Source organism: Podarcis tiliguerta (genome assembly GCF_965153285.1).
Source record: "Podarcis tiliguerta genome assembly, chromosome: 9".
Taxonomy (NCBI): Eukaryota; Metazoa; Chordata; class Lepidosauria; order Squamata; family Lacertidae; genus Podarcis; species Podarcis tiliguerta.
This window is the reverse complement of record NC_139542.1, coordinates 70,927,172-70,942,640: the sequence shown is the minus strand read 5'-3', so window position 1 is coordinate 70,942,640 and position 15,469 is coordinate 70,927,172. Positions and strand designations below refer to the sequence as shown.

The following is a 15,469-nucleotide window of genomic DNA, read 5'->3' as shown; positions in this document are numbered from 1 at the left end:
ACGTGACAAAGACGCCTTTTTCTCTCTCGCCTTTGTGACCTCATTGAGCCGCAGAGGAAAGGGCGCGCGGAGGTAGCGGGGCGCATGCGCAAATACAGAACGCGCCCTTGTTCGCGCACTCGCTCTGTCGCTCCGGAGATGGAGGAGAAAGAGATCTCAAGATGAAGGGGGAGTTGACTTCCGGGCATGCGCACTGAAGGGCGAGAGCGCTCCAGGTACCGTAGTGTGCCGCGTAGCGCGCAGCAGTCTGTTTAACTCGGTAAGCGTGAAGGTAGAATGGCAGCCAAAATACTAACAGCAACACACTACTGTATATGAATTGAATTACATTTATATCTCCCCCATCTCACTGAGTAGTTTCTTTACTTCATGCCTGAAAGGTATTAAAGAAGGGGCCAGGTAAGCTTGGCTTGACGCTATTCCTTGGACTTTAATTAATAACAGTGATGAACATGAAAATCAGGGCACCACCACAGAAAAGGCCCTGTCCCCTGTGGTCGCCTGCAGAACCCCCAAAGGTGGGCCAGAGCCCTTCCAGGCAACCTTAGCATACACAGGAAGGCTCACCCACAAGGAGACGCTCCTTCAGATCCCCTGGCCCAAGGCCTTTTGGGGGAAGGGTGAGCAAGAAAAGGGGAACCAAGGTCAGCTTGCAGGTTGCTGAACAGCTTGCATTAGGCCCCAAAGTGTTTTTGACTTCATCCTCCCTGTCAATAGCAGCAACAACAAGGGTTGTCGTGGGTCGTCATAGTCGTCATCAAATGCTTTAGCAGCCTTTCTTAAAAACCACACAAGGCAACTCACAGAAATCTACAAATATATACTGCAATATTCTAACCACCTACTTTAAGAATATCGGCTGCTACAATCTCTGATCTGTAGTAACATGCGAGGCAGTCTTAGCCACATCTATTCAGAAGGAAGTCCTATGCAATTCCATGGGATGTACTCCCACAGTTAGGATGGCAGGTTTAGTCTTAGATGTAGATCAGGCACCCCAAACTTGGCCCTCCAGATGTTTTGGGACTACAATTCCCATCATCCCTGACCACTGGTCCTGTTAGCTAGCGATGATGGGAGTTGTGGTCCCAAAACATCTGGCGGGCCAAGTTTGGGGATGCCTGTTGTAGATGCACCTCACAGAGCTGTTGTGGAGGAAAAAAGGATCCATTTACATTGTCTCAAGCTCCCTGCTGGAAAAGTAGGATATAAAAATAGGAAATATAATAAATAAGAATAACAGATTTGCATTTGAATACAGTATATGGGGGCGATCCCATTGCACTGCATGTGGGATACCTGCAGCAGCTAATCAGCTCCCCTCCTAGATTCACCATTTAGTACCTAACTTTGCAGCAGCTGAATGCAAGTGATGGACTCCAGTATCCTCATTAAAGCAAAACAGATGCTGGAGGTCTGTGCACCCAATTTGGGGTTTTACTGGCAAAAACCAGTACTTTGAAACTGAAACCACTGATCACCGCCTTCTTCCAACAAGCCTAGTTCTAAATCGAGATTTTTGTCCTGGTCAATATTTGTATTAGATTTGAAACTGTTTCTGTATATGTCGTCATTCGAACAGTCATTATATATGTGATTGTTCTCTATGCTTTGCATTGTGGTGTTGCTTTGAGATGTTTCATAGGAAGTGATTCAGCTGTGGAAGAAGGAGGGGGGGGCAACAAGCATAGCCTGCAACGCCCTGCAGGAACTGTTGGCCCCTCCTGGGCCCAAGTCCCACTCAAGGCACAAAATGATATAACTGTAGAACTGGAAGGGACCACGAGGATCATCTAGTCCAACCCCAGCAATGCAGGACTCTTTTGCGAAATGAGCCTATGAAGAGTGAGAATCTTCTGCTGTACGGACTATTCCAGCTGCAGCAGGGTTTACTTCTGAGAAAACGCTTGCGGAACGGCTTAATACTTGCCAGACCTAAATGTTGGAAGAGCTTGATTAATTAATTGCATTAATACATTTCCGGCAACTCGTGCGTAATATAGCGCCTAGCCTGGCTGCACCATCCAACCCCCGGCAAAAGAACCACGTTTCCTGGAGCACAAGAGAGAGATATTTTTCACTCGTTCCGGGGGGAAAACCACCAACCCCTCATCTATAAGACGCCACTCGGCGCGGATCAGTTGAGAGTGCGGGAGAAGACTCGGATCCGGGTTCGAATCTAGCACCGTTTTGCGACGCTGCGGAGCGTTTCAGGGGCGGCCTGGGGGCCCCTGTGTGGCTGTTGCACTGCACCGGTGCAATTCCTGCTTGCAGCTCCAGGACGCAGCAGCCTGGCCCGGGCTGAGGCTGACGGGCGCTCTCGCTCTCCCTCCCCAGACACCTGATCCGGAGCGGCGGACTACTTTTCCCGGCGTGCCCGGCCAGCCGGCCGGCCGGCGCCTGGAAGAGGCGGGGCAGAGCGAAGCAGAGCAGCATCGCGGGGATGGCGGAGCTGCGAGGTGAGCGAGGCCGGGGCAAAGGAGGGCGCCTACCTGCCCGCCTTGGGGGTCCGGGGGGCGGCGGCGAGCGGCTCCTCGTGCTCCCCGCCCGCGTTGGACGGAGGGGCTCCGGGACAAAGCGGCGGCGAGCAGGAGCAGGAGCGAGCCGCTCCGGGTGGGGAGGAGCGAGGCGTTCCCGCGGAGCGAGCAGGCAGGAGCGGTGCCCGCTCTCGGGGAAAGCCCGGTCCCTCCTGCCCCTTCTGGGGGTGGGAAGGGGTTCCGAGGGTCATTAGCCTAACCCCCGCCATTCAGGACGCGCAGCCTTGGCGCCCCTGACCGATGATTGCCCAACCTCTGCTTAAAACCCAGTGGCGTAGCGTGGGGGGTGCAGGGGGGGCCGGGCGCAACATCTGGGGGTTAGGGTTAGGGGGCGCAAATCCACGGGTTAGGGGGCGCAAATCCACGGGTTAGGGGGCGCAAATTACTTGCCTTGCCCCGGGTGCTGACAACCCACGCTACGCCACTGTTAAAACCCTGCAAGGAAGATAGGGCCTTTTTCACAGTGGCTTCGTTGGCCAACAGTAAATTTTAAAGGTCAGGCAAATCTATTTTATTCCTTCAGGCCTTTAAAAGAAAAGAAAATCTCTTAAAACCATTTTATTCTTTCCTATTAGCGTCTCCAATATCGGCCACCGCATCCCACCAAACCATCTTGGGAATTGTAGTTTGTTTTGGGCACTGCAGCTCTGTGGGGGGAGACCCTCTTCCCCCCACAGAGCTGCAGTTCCCCATGAAGAGGGGTGGGCTGTGAAAACCAGAGGGAACTGTAACTCTGAGAGATAACCAGGGCTCTCTCAGCTATACAAACTATAGTTTCCGGGATCCTTTGCAGGAACTCATGACTATTTAAGGTGGTCCTGCTTTAAATGTGCAGGTGGGGGCCTTTGTCAAGATGCAGGGTAAGGGTGAGGGGGGCTCACTTACCCTGAGAGGGAGCATCCTGACAACAGCGATGGAGCTGTGGGGCCGACTGGGGGCAGCTTCCACATTGTGTCCTTTTGCTTTTGTGTCTTTTGCTTGCTCAGTGTTTCCCTTGGCCTGCGCCGTGCAGAACTACTCATGGGGCAAACTGGGCCGGGACAGTGAAGTGGCCAGCCTCCTGGCAAGCAGTGACCCAATGATCCACATCGAAGCGAGCCAGCCCTATGCGGAGGTGAGTGCCACCTGCCTGGGGGCCCTTGGAGCCAGGCTCCCTCCCCTCCTCCGTCCTTGCCCATTCCCAAATTCCACTATATGGCTGGGAACTTAGGATCAAGGTGCTCAGATCAGTCAGGGCGACCACTTGCGCTCTAGACCCTTGCGCCTCTTGGCTGATAAAAACCAGCTGGGAGGGAACAGCTGGCTGGGCCAGGGAGGTGATCAATGCCTCTTTATGAGAGGGGGTGGCCCCTGCCTGTTGGAAGGAGTCAGTGGTAAAACCACTCTTTTATAACCTTCCCTGGGTTCAGAAAACCTAACAAATTACCGGCCAGTTGCTAATCTCCCTTTCCTGAGCAAGATTCTGGAAAGAGTAGTTGCTTTTGGAAGAAACTGTTTTTCTGCATCCATTTCAGTTGGGGTTTAGGTCCGGTTTTGGCACAGAAACTGCTTTGGTTGCTAGTGCAAAATTCAGCGGCCGGGTTGCTCACTGGAGCAGGGTGGTCTGATTGCACTGGCTACCAGTTAGTTTCTGGGCCCAATTCAAAGTGCTGTTTTTGACCTATAAAGCCTTAAATGGCTCAGGACCGCAGTAGCTCAAGGACCATCTCTCTATATGAACCTACCTGGACCCTGAGATCGTCTTCTGAGGCCCCGCTTCGTGTTCCACCTCCTCGAGAGGTCCAGAGGGTGACAACACGAGAACGGGCCTTCTCTGCAGTGGCTCCTCATCTGTGGAATGCTCTCATTATACAGCTTTAGGTGCCAGGCAAAAATGTTCCTTTTTAACCAGGCTTTTGGTTGATTTTTTTGGGGGGGTGCTATTGGATTGTTTTTATTTTGATTATATATATTGTGGTTTCATATTTTGATTTTGTTCTATGAACCACCTTGAGACCTCTGGGTATAGCGCGGTATGTAAATTCAATTTTAAAAAACAACAACAACAAAAAACAACTCATGGGTCTGAGCTCTCAGCCCTGTGTAAAGTGGTCACGGGGGAACCGTCACAACACTGCTGCTCAGAAACTGATTTCTCAGGGCTCCGAAATGGGGACAGACAAGGTGCCACCTTTCCTTTGTTGACAGATGCCCAGCTCCCATCATCCCCGGCCAACAGGGCTAGTGGTTGGAGCTGATCGGAGTGCAAGAAACATGCTGTACTCCAAATCCTATCAGCCCTGATTTCTGGCTGTGCTGCCTGGGGCTGATGGGAATTGGAGCCCAACACCTGGAGGTCCACAGGTGGCCCAGATGTGCACTAAGAGGTTTTGTGCATCACCTGTGTTTTCTCTTTTCCTCCTAGCTCTGGATGGGCACTCACCCCAAAGGAGACGCCGTGATTCTAGATAACCGCATCCCCCAGAAGACCTTGCGGCAATGGATCGCGGACAACCCCGACTGCCTGGGCACCAAGGTCAAGGAGGCCTTCCAGGGCCAGCTGCCCTTCTTGTTCAAAGTGCTGTCTGTTAACTCAGCCTTGTCCATCCAGGCTCACCCCACCAAGGTAAGGCCCTCCTCCCAGGGTGCCAAACGGCATGGAATCCTGCTGAGCTTTCTGGACTTTGCAGGTCAAGGACAAGGAGCTTGAAGGAGCATCAGCGGTTGAAGCCGGAGTTCAGAATGGCGTGCAATGAGCAGGTGCTCATCTGTTGGGTCCAGAGCTTCCCTTCCTCCGACACAAGGAGCCTTCCAACAACAGGCAAATGGAACCTTTTGGATCCAGCCCAAAGTTTCACGTTAATGGGTTAATGTCTGATCCTTCTGGGTTCACAGCACAGATTCCTCCTGCTTCTCTTCCCATCCTTGACGTATTCGCCCACCCCTGGGTGTGTTGCCTGGTTCCCCAGGTGCTCTGTGGCTCGCTGAAGCCACGGCAGAGCACCCCCCCCCCCCCGAGCAGACTGACTGTGAGACTGGAGCCTGGGGCTCAACACCTGTCCCCCCTCTTCCCTCCCTCTTCCCCCCTCCCAGGAGCTGGCAGAGAAGCTTCATGCCCAGTATCCAGAGCACTACCCAGATGCCAACCACAAGCCGGAGATGGCCATCGCCCTGACGCCCTTCGAGGGCATGTGTGGCTTCCGGCCTGTTGAGGAGATTGTGTCTTTTCTCCAGAGTAAGCATGGGAGGGGAGGGAAAGGGAAGGAAATAAGTACCAGCAAGATACAGGGACTCGGGTGTCCCAACCGGGGATGGAATTGTGTCCTTGGAACCGTGTTGTGATGGAAACAAGCATCGCCTCCCTGCAGGCTCACCCATCCTCTCCCTCCCCTCGCACAGCCACAAGGAGGCAGGTGGCAGCATTTGCTTTCAGTTTCAGTTAACCACAGTTTAGTGTTACAGCCCAGCCCTCAACCGTGGTTTGCTTAAGAGTAGTATGTTGAAATCAAGTTAGCTTCTTGAACTATAGTTTGAATTTGGCTTGTTTCAAGCAAGCTGTAGTTAAGATTGATCACACAATTAGTTGGGCTTGGTCGACATGACATTAACTGGAAGCAGAAGCTGCTAACTGCCCCCCCAGGGACCTGCCAGATGTGGAGGAGCAGCATCAGCCTGGAGGGTGGCTAGATTCCATGTAGCCTTTCTCTCTCTCTTTAATAATTTTTTTTAGTTTTTCAAATTTTGAAATTTACAGTCAATTGTCAAACACCCAAAATAAAAAGAGAATTCCATAGATTCCTCTGGACTTCCCTCCTCCCCTTTGTGGGTCCTTAATTAACTTCCTCCGGCATCTTCTCTATTAATCCAAATCTATTAAATCTCCATTACAACCATAATTCAATGTTAAACTACAAGTATTATTATTCCAATCCAACTAATAATTTTAATTGTTTAAAATGATTTTTAAGGTAAATTATTTATTTTCCCCATTCCTGGTCTTCCTGATTTCTGATTCTTCTGGTCATTTTTGCCATATCGGCTTAATTTGCCATTCTTCTCTGGTAAGGATTCTTCTTCTTTCCATCTCTGGGTTAGAAACAACCAGGCAGCAGTAGTCACATACATAGTCTTTTCTGTTCTGTTGTAATTTTGGCTCCTAAAGGTAAAGGGACCCCTGACCATTAGGTCCAGTCGTGGCTGACTCTGGGGTTGCGGCACTCATCTCGCTTTATTGGCCAAGGGAGCCATCGTACAGCTTCTGGGTCATGTGGCCAGCATGACTAAGCCGCTTCTGGCAAACCAGAGCAGAATTCCTTAAAGGAAAGCTTCAAGTTTTTTTAAGAAAAAGTTATTCTAAACATTTTTTTCACTTCATTATATATCATCTCCCAATTTTTTTTTACTACTTTTCAAGTCCACCACATATGATAAAAGGTGCCTTCTCTTCCCTTACATTTGCAGCATGTATTTGACCTTGTTTTATACATTTTAGCTAATTTACTAGGAGTTAAGTACCAACAATACATCATTTTCATATAATTTTCTTTCAAAGTAAAACATGCTGTAAACTTCAAGTCCCAGTTCCATAACTTCTCCTATGCTGTAAGTTGTATATTATATTCAAAGTCCCTCACCCAGTGTATCATAACTGATTTAACCTGTTCATCTTTTGTATGCTATTCTAATATTACTTTATACATTTTAGAAAGCAATTTGGTCTTGTTTTCTAACAGTTCTTTTTCAAGTTTAGATGTTTCATTAAAAAAGCCTTTTTTTTTAATCCATCTTAAATATATTATTAAGTGGATGGTATTCTAGTGGCTGGGGAAACCCAGCCAGATGGGCGGGGAATGAATGAATAAATAATATTTTTTTATTTATTTTTGTGACCAATCAGTTAATAGTTGTCTTATATCTTCAAACCTCTTTAATTTTAATTGATGTTCTACTTCCATTAATAATTCTTTATAAGATGCCCGGTCATTTCTCATATTTAATTTTTTTAGAGATGTTGCTTTCAGTGGGAAAGTCATCATGGTGTTTTTCGTTCTGATAAATTTTTATATTTTCCCCATACTTCATAAACCACTTTCCTTACTACACGGTTTAGGAAAGCTCTATGTACTTTAACCTCGTACCACAAATATTCATGCCAGCCATATCTGTTATCATGACCTTCAAGATCTAAAACTTCAGAATTTTTAGTGATATCCATTCCTTTAGCCAGCATAGACAGGATGCTTCATAATACAGTCTTAAATCTGGCTAGACTCCATGCAGCCATTCTCAGTGTCCCTTGGGTTCCTTGCAGACGTTCCTGAATTCCGGGCCCTGATCGGGAATGTGGCGGCGGAGCAGCTGGAACGCAGCGTGGGCGAAGACCCCCGGGGTGTCTCTGCCGCACTGCGCATCTGCTTCACCCGGATGATGAAGAGCGAGAAGAAGGTCTTTGTGGACCAGCTTAACATGCTGGTGAAGCGGATTTCTCAGGAAGGTGGGTCTGGGGTGAGACTTGGGTGCTGGGGAAGTTGTGGACCTCCAGGTGTTTCTGGGACTTCAACTCCAGGCACCCTTAATGGTGGTTGGCCGTGTTGTGGGAGGCTGATGGGAGCGACCTGTCTGGGGGGTTAGGGCCTCCACTATAAGGCGAAACTTGGCAACCAGCAGCTGCTGCTCACTAGACTCCTCCATGTGTCTCCATCCCACAGCAGATGCAGGGAAAGATACTTCGGCCAGCTGTGGAGAGCTCCTCCTCCGCCTCCACTCCCAGTACCCCGGAGACATCGGCTGCTTTGCCATCTACTTCTTGAACCTGATGAAGCTGCAGCCCGGGGAGTGCATGTTCCTGGGTGCCAATGAACCCCACGCCTACATCTGTGGAGGTGAGTTTCCGGGCATAGAAGCAAAAGAGAGGTTTGGAGGTTGACTCCTGACAAGACAGAAGTACTGTTTTTGGGGGACAGAGGGTGGGCTGGAGTGGAGGACTCCCTGGTCCTGAATGGGGTAACTGTGCCCCTGAAGGACCAGGTGCGCAGCCTGGAAGTCATTTTGGACTCACAGCTGTCCATGGAGGCGCAGGTCAATTCTCTGTCCAGGGCAGCTGTCTACCAGCTCCATCTGGTACGCAGGCTGAGACCCTATCTGCCCGCGGACTGTCTCGCCAGAGTGGTGCATGCTCTAGTTATCTCCCGCTTGGACTACTGCAATGCGCTCTACGTGGGGCTACCTTTGAAGGTGACCCGGAAACTGCAATTAATCCAGAATGCAGCAGCTAGACTGGTGACTGGGGGTGGCCGCCGAGACCACATAACACCGGTCTTGAAAGACCTACATTGGCTCCCAGTACGTTTCCGAGCACAATTCAAAGTGTTGGTGTTGACATTTAAATCCCTAAATGGCCTCGGCCCAGTATACCTGAAGAGCATCTCCACCCCCATTGTTCTGCCCGGACGCTGAGGTCCAGCACCGAGGGCCTTCTGGCGGTTCCCTCATTGCGAGAAGCAAAGCTACAGGGAACCAGGCAGAGGGCCTTCTCGGTAGTGGCGCCCACCCTGTAGAACGCCCTCCCATCAGATGTCAAAGGGATAAACAACTACCTGACATTCAGAAGACATTGTAAGGCAGCCCTGTTCAGGGAAGCTTTTAATGTTTGACGGACTATTGTAATTTAATATTTTGTTGGAAGCCGCCCAGAGTGGCTGGGGAAACCCAGGCAGATGGGAGGGGTACAAATAAATTATTGTTTTTGTTTGTTTGTTTGGCCACCATATCTCCTCTCAAGGCAGCTTCCTAGGTTTATGGGATGTAACCACTTGGATTGAGCACTTGTGGGGGGTGGGAGCAGGGCTGTGGCCGTGGGAGGAACCTGGAAGGGGTCACGTATGGCGCCCAAGCCTAACGCTCCCCACTTTGGGGTTTGCGTCTGGGCGCTCCATTGTAATTAGCGCTTTGAAAAACTAGAGCAGCCCTCAGAGGAGAGGCGGCCAGAGTGGCAAGCAGGTCTTGTGGCCAAGTCCCGCAAAGGACAGTTGGGTGCACTGAGTCTGTGAAGATCAAGCGGCGTAGAGGAGCGCAGCTGCATCTTAAGACCTGATGGGCTGCCTTGCAGAAGATGGGGCAGATTTTTTCTCTATTGCTCAGGAGGACAGGAGTAGAGCAAAAGGTGGAAGCCGAGAGGAAGCCGCCTGTGGCGATCACACAGGGTCCCCGGACGTTTAACGGTCTATTGATCCCTGTGCCACCACTGTGCTCGCTTCGCCGCTGCCACCAACCCATTACTCTCGGGTAAAACACTGAGTCCAGTCAGTTGTTAAAAGTGAACCAAAAAACCCACAAGTTTATTTTACAAACATTAATAAGTTTATGGTTTTGTTATGTACTGAAGTTCTCACCCTGGGCCAGCAGGGGTATACTGTAGATAGTTTTCACTCAGGTCCACATATGCAAATGGGGAATTGAAAGTGACGTTCAGTGATTCAATAGTTACAGAAAGTTGATACTGTTGCGTTGTAGTTGAGCTCTATATAAGCAGGTTGGCTGAACCCTTCAGCCCAGTTCTGTTCTGGCCTGTGAATAAACAAGAGCTGTCTGAAGAATCGCTGTGTCGTCTGATATGTTCACCCACAACTTAACAGGTTTCTCAGATAATATTCCTGTCAGTATCTTAACTTTAGTTTCTTTACCGGCCTATACCTTCCTAATACCTTCTGACTGATTATCTCAACTGTTTGACTGACTCCTCTTAACAAATTCTCTCACTCTCACATCAAACTAGCCCAACCCACAGACTTACCTTCTCTGTCTCTTCTAACTCCAGACTGACTTCTCAACCCCACCCTAACTCTAACTTTAACTCCTCCCCTTGGGTTCCCATTGGTTAGTCATTTTACAATTAGTTAACCCTTTCCTTATGAACCCAGTATGATGTCACACATGTAGGAGGGCAAACGCCACACCGCCCAATGGCGGTTCCGGCAACGGAATTCCTTGGCAGCCACTTCCTCCAGATGTGCTAGACTCCAGTTCCCATCACGCCCCAGCTGGCACAGCTGATGGTCAGGGATGATGGGAGTTGTATTCAGAGATGCCTGGAGGTCACTAGGTTCACCATCAATGCTGCAGCTGCAAGAATCCTGCGCTGGCCTCAGAGGGCCTTGCCAACTCTGAAACTCTTAACTCTTAGTTTGAGATGACAGAGAAGGGATGATAAAAGAGGGTTTCTTGAGATGAGGCAGGAGGGTGTTTCTGGAGGGCCTCTCTTGCCACCAGCAGCAGCCTCTGCACTTCCTGACGGGCAGCTCCTCTTTCCTTCCCGCCTTGCCACAGATTGCATTGAGTGCATGGCCTGCTCTGACAACACGGTGCGTGCTGGCCTGACGCCCAAGTTCATTGACGTCCTCACGCTGTGCGAGATGCTCAACTACACGCCGGCCCCTGGCAGCTCCAAGCTCTTGAGCCCTGTCCAGAGCCGCCTGGACCCTTGTGTCTACCTCTACGACCCGCCTGTCCCAGACTTCTCTGTCATGAGGATAGAGGTGAGTTTCTCGGGGGCTTCCCCTGCCCTGATGATGGCAGGGGGTTCCTGCTACAAGATCCTTTCAAGTGCCAAGGTGGCGTTAGGCATCTGCTCCCTGTGCAGCTTGGCTCAGATGGATCCGTCCACTTTGGTTTCTCATTCTGCCCTCACCCCGAATCTTAGGTTCAGTTTGCTCTCTTTCTGGGTGTCTTTGCAGTTCATTTTTAAACAGCGTGCATGGAAAATGTGTAAAACACATTTATGCACGCTGTTACCTCTAACATAATGCATGTTGGCACATTATTTTCACTGATACATACTTTCCCCAAATGATGGGTTGGAGAAGTGCACCACACATTTGGAGAACAGCATATCTCCAGGGATACCTGCTCTCAGATTGCATGTTGGTTCAGAAAAGTGTCAATTAGGTAGCTTTGCATGTTAATGCAAACTTTACAAAGTTGCTTCCCTGTCCCTACATGGGCCCCAACTTTATTTATAATGACATTCTTCCTCCAAGGAGCTTGGAGTGGCATGTGTGGTTCTTTCTCCTTATGTTTAAATGGGGATTTTTGTGTGAAACTATATTTTTTTAAATGCACATTAAGATGCGGGTGGCGCTGTGGGTTAAACCACAGAGCCTAGGACTTACTGATCAGAAGGTTGGCGGTTCATATCCCTGCGACGGGGTGAACTCCCGTTGCTCGGTCCCTGATCCTGCCAACCTAGCAGTTCGAAAGCACGTCAAAGTGCAAGTAGATAAATAGGTACCGCTCCGGCGGGAAGGTAAACGGCATTTCCATGCACTGCTCTGGTTCTCCAGAAGCGGCTTAGTCCTGCTGGCCACATGACCCGGAAGCTGTACACTGGCTCCCTCGGCCAGTAAAGCGAGATGAGCGCCGCAACCCCAGAGTCGGTCATGACTGGACCTAATGGTCAGGGGTCCCTTTACCTTTAAGACACAAGTGGCACAGGACACCCATGAGATTAGCGTGGGCGAGAAACAGACATGCCTGTCGTTGCCTGCTTTTACAGTTGCTGAAATCTCAGTTTGGCTTGAGATGGAGACCAGCTTGCACTGCTGGGCACTCTGGAGGCTAGAGGGAAGTCCGGATCTTCCATTGCCTCTGGATTTGTCGCACGCCCGGCTCATTCACTTCCTACTTAGTGAGGCAGGAACTTAAAATACCCAGGCCCCACCTCTCTACTGAGCAAAGGTTCTGCTTTCTCTTACAGATTCCTTCCTCCATCAAGCTGTACCTCATTTCAGCCATCGACTCAGCCAGCATCCTGCTGGTGGTACAAGGAACTGCTGTCGGGACCTCCACTGCGGCCGCCTCGGAAATGGCTGTCCGCCGCGGCTCTGTGCTCTTCATCTCCGCCAACGAGAGCGTCTCCTTGCACCTGTCTGCACCTGACGGGATGCTGCTCTTCCGAGCCTGCTGTCTCGTATAATGTGGGGTGCTAGGCTCTTTCTTCTCTTGCTGAGACTCCAGTAGAAACGGCTGTGTGTCCTCTGCACAGCCAGTTACTCCCCTGACCCATCAAACCACTGTGTCAAAAGCCCAAAGCATTGGCGCTCACCCCTGTATGGTGGGTTCTCGTTTCCCACACAGCTTGACTCTATCCAGGGAGAACCCTCCGGCTCCTGTAACGGTTGCTGTAAAACACGGGGCTGGGAATTCTCCAGTAGACCTCGTCGTTTTTTTTAAAAAACTGCCCTCTCCACCTTGTGCTAGACCGCTCTGCTTTTGAGGGGTAGCGGTCTGCACACCCTGAACTTTTAAAAATGCTGTAAAACTTATGAAACCAGCAGTCAATGGTGTGCCTCTCTCTCCCCCCCTCCACCCTGGGAAGAGGGTGGAAGTTTGGAAGAAGGGCTTGGTGATGATTTGAGCTTCCCAGCCACTGGAATTCCTTCTTAGCCAGGACATTCTGCCACCTGCCCTGGGAGGGCAGGCGAAAGCTTTTCTCCACCTCGCCCCAGTTCCTGCTGATGGAGAGTGGTTGGCTACCATTGCTTCCAATCCCTGGCTGACAAAGTTTCCTCTGGCTGTAGTGGACAGCATGTTCTGGTGTGAAAGTGCTTCGTCCTTGAGGGCCAGCTGCGGGTGGTTGCTTAATCTAGGAGTGGTTCTGTCTGCCCACAGCACGGCCATGTCAGTTGACCCCGATAGGAGTTAGGAGGCCAGCAACTCCTGGGGAACCATGGGCTCCCCACTCTCAGCCAACAATCCTGATTTCAGGATGGGAGGACAAGCCAGTGGTATGTTTTTGGTACCGGTGGCCTTTCAGGTGCAATGTCACTGGACTTGCATCCTGGGCCAGGTGGCAGAAACAAGAAGCCCTCTAATGCTACAGGCCTGGGGGACAGGGCCTTCGCTTTGGGTGCTTTTCACCATCTGCTTTCCCCCCAGTAGCATTTTCCCAGCACCATGTGGTTCTATCCCCTGGCTCCATGTGGGTGTCACAATATACCACAGCTTGCTGTGATAAGAACAAACCTGACCCTGGTCCAGCTTCAAGTGCAGTATGTGTCTTCACTTTTCCTTGTTTGAAACAAGCACACCACGGGGTTGACAGAGCTGGCTTGTTCCAAACAAAACACAGTGAAGACAAAGCAGTCTAGGGCTGAGATGATTAATTAAAACTGGCACTCCAATTTTCCTGTTATTCCTCTCCCTCAAATTGGTTGGGGTGAGAGAGGCTGTGTGGGATAGAGGCTCCTTTCTATCCAAGCGTAGCCAGTACCTGCTTTCGCTGCAGTAGTTTGGAACCTGTTCCCAAGCAACCAGGAAAAGGGTCAAGTTTGGAGGCAGGCTCAGCTTTTTGTGTCTTGCAGGGGCTGTGGTTATAAGATGATCAAATTGGCAGCTCATGTTTGGCTTTTGCACCAACAGGAAGAGAATGGCTCTTCCCTTAAAAACATCAGATTACCGCATCTTCACTGTATGGTGAAGCTACTTACCTGGCATTTCAAAGTAAAGTACATGTACCAATAGCTAAAGCGAGTGTTATCATCACTCTGCTCTATCCCTTGCTTCCACCTCTTGCAGAAAAATTCATTGAACGGTATAAAAAATTCCATCCAGTAGCACCTTAGAGACCAGCCAAGTTTGTTGTTGGTAGGAGCTTTCGTGTGCATGCAAGGTATCTGAAGAAGTGTGCATGCACACGAAAGCTCCTACCAACAACAAACTTGGCTGGTCTCTAAGGTGCTACTGGAAGGAATTTTTTTATTTTGTTTCGACTGCAGCAGACCAACACAGCTACCTACCTGTAACTAGAATCATTGAATGATTGTACCCTGAACTCTTGGGTAAGTCAGTGCTATAAATTCAAGCGTTGCTAAGGGACAGGCGCTGCCTTGGGGCAGGGCAGGGTGGTGGCCTTTCAGTTGTGACTGGCTTACAGCTCCCATCATCCGGAACCACTGGCCATTCTGGCTGATGGGTGTTGGGGTCCTGCAAGATCTAGGGGGTCAGCGGTTCCTCACCCAAAGTTCAGTTCTGTGGCTTGGGGAGTAGGAAGCCCAGCCACTCCACCTTCAACTCAGTTTGAAGTTGCAGTGTTGTAAGTTGTTGCTTACAGAGGGAGGGAAAGTCCACTTGCGCTTCCATTCGACAACTCTGGTTTGATTTGCATGCTCACTCATTTGGGGCTCAGTATATTTCAGGGGGAAAAACTGCCCCAGTTTCTCTAGCTTCCCACCAAACAGGAGTGTGTCCTTACCCTAGCGGAGTGCCAAGCAGGAGCGACTGTTGTCTCCTGCAGAATGATTCGAGAGAGAAAAGTGCAGGGGGGGAATACAGAACTTTCAGAGACTGAAATAACAGTTATAAGTGAAAATAAATAGGATGTTGGGGGACTGGCAGAATACATGCGTCGTCTTAAGGGGTTGTGTATCAGAATTTGAATCTTGAGGTCATCCATCAGATGGATTTTGACTCCAGACTCTCGCGCTGCAAATTGTAGAGCTGTCATTTCTGCATTTGACGTTTTGATAGTTGCAGTCAACCACTTCGTACCATTTGTGTTAAGAGATGTGTGGACCCAGTTGTACACTTTATACAAACTATTTTGTTCCTAAATTAACTGGAGGTTTGAGATGTATGTACAGAGTGTGTGCAAGTAAAGACCCCTGGAAGAGCCAGTATTCCTGCTACCATTGTACTGTATTCCATATTTCACAGGTATAGTTATGGCTAATAATCCCCAAAGAATGAAACAGGGAGATGAAATTCAGATGGTTTCAGAAACAAAAAATCTTCCCACCAGTGTAAAGCATCAGTTGTTTAAGAGTCAAATGCAGCGAGTTAAAGTTGACTAAATAAAGAAGGTGCTGTAGAGGACAGGCCCTGAGAATAACCTGTCTGGTGTATGTTTTTCTTGGGCTATAGTTGCTTTTAAAATTGCATTTTCAAAAGGCCGAATAAAG

General features: G+C 49.8%; 1 protein-coding gene and 1 long non-coding RNA gene across 3 annotated transcripts; one reads left to right on the top strand and one right to left on the bottom strand.

The window, feature by feature from the left end:
- Positions 1-14: 14 nt before the first annotated feature.
- Positions 15-15,399, top strand: MPI (mannose phosphate isomerase). Of its 2 annotated transcripts, none has more exons than XM_083399077.1 (9): positions 15-215; positions 2,338-2,459; positions 3,524-3,651; positions 4,942-5,142; positions 5,610-5,751; positions 7,828-8,010; positions 8,225-8,398; positions 10,842-11,050; positions 12,268-15,399. In XM_083399077.1, the coding sequence occupies exons 1-9, from the start codon at positions 187-189 to the stop codon at positions 12,484-12,486; spliced, it is 1,407 nt and encodes a 468-aa protein (XP_083255203.1). In that variant the 5' UTR covers positions 15-186; the 3' UTR covers positions 12,487-15,399. The 2 variants fall into 2 exon arrangements, with proteins under 2 accessions (XP_083255203.1, XP_083255204.1); XM_083399078.1 differs by having other exon boundaries at positions 29-259.
- Positions 4,578-4,895, bottom strand: LOC310685091. The gene is made up of 2 exons (XR_014515062.1): positions 4,791-4,895; positions 4,578-4,757 (listed from the first exon to the last, which is right to left on the bottom strand). It is a non-coding gene; the product is annotated as an uncharacterized lncRNA (long non-coding RNA).
- Positions 15,400-15,469: the final 70 nt, after the last annotated feature.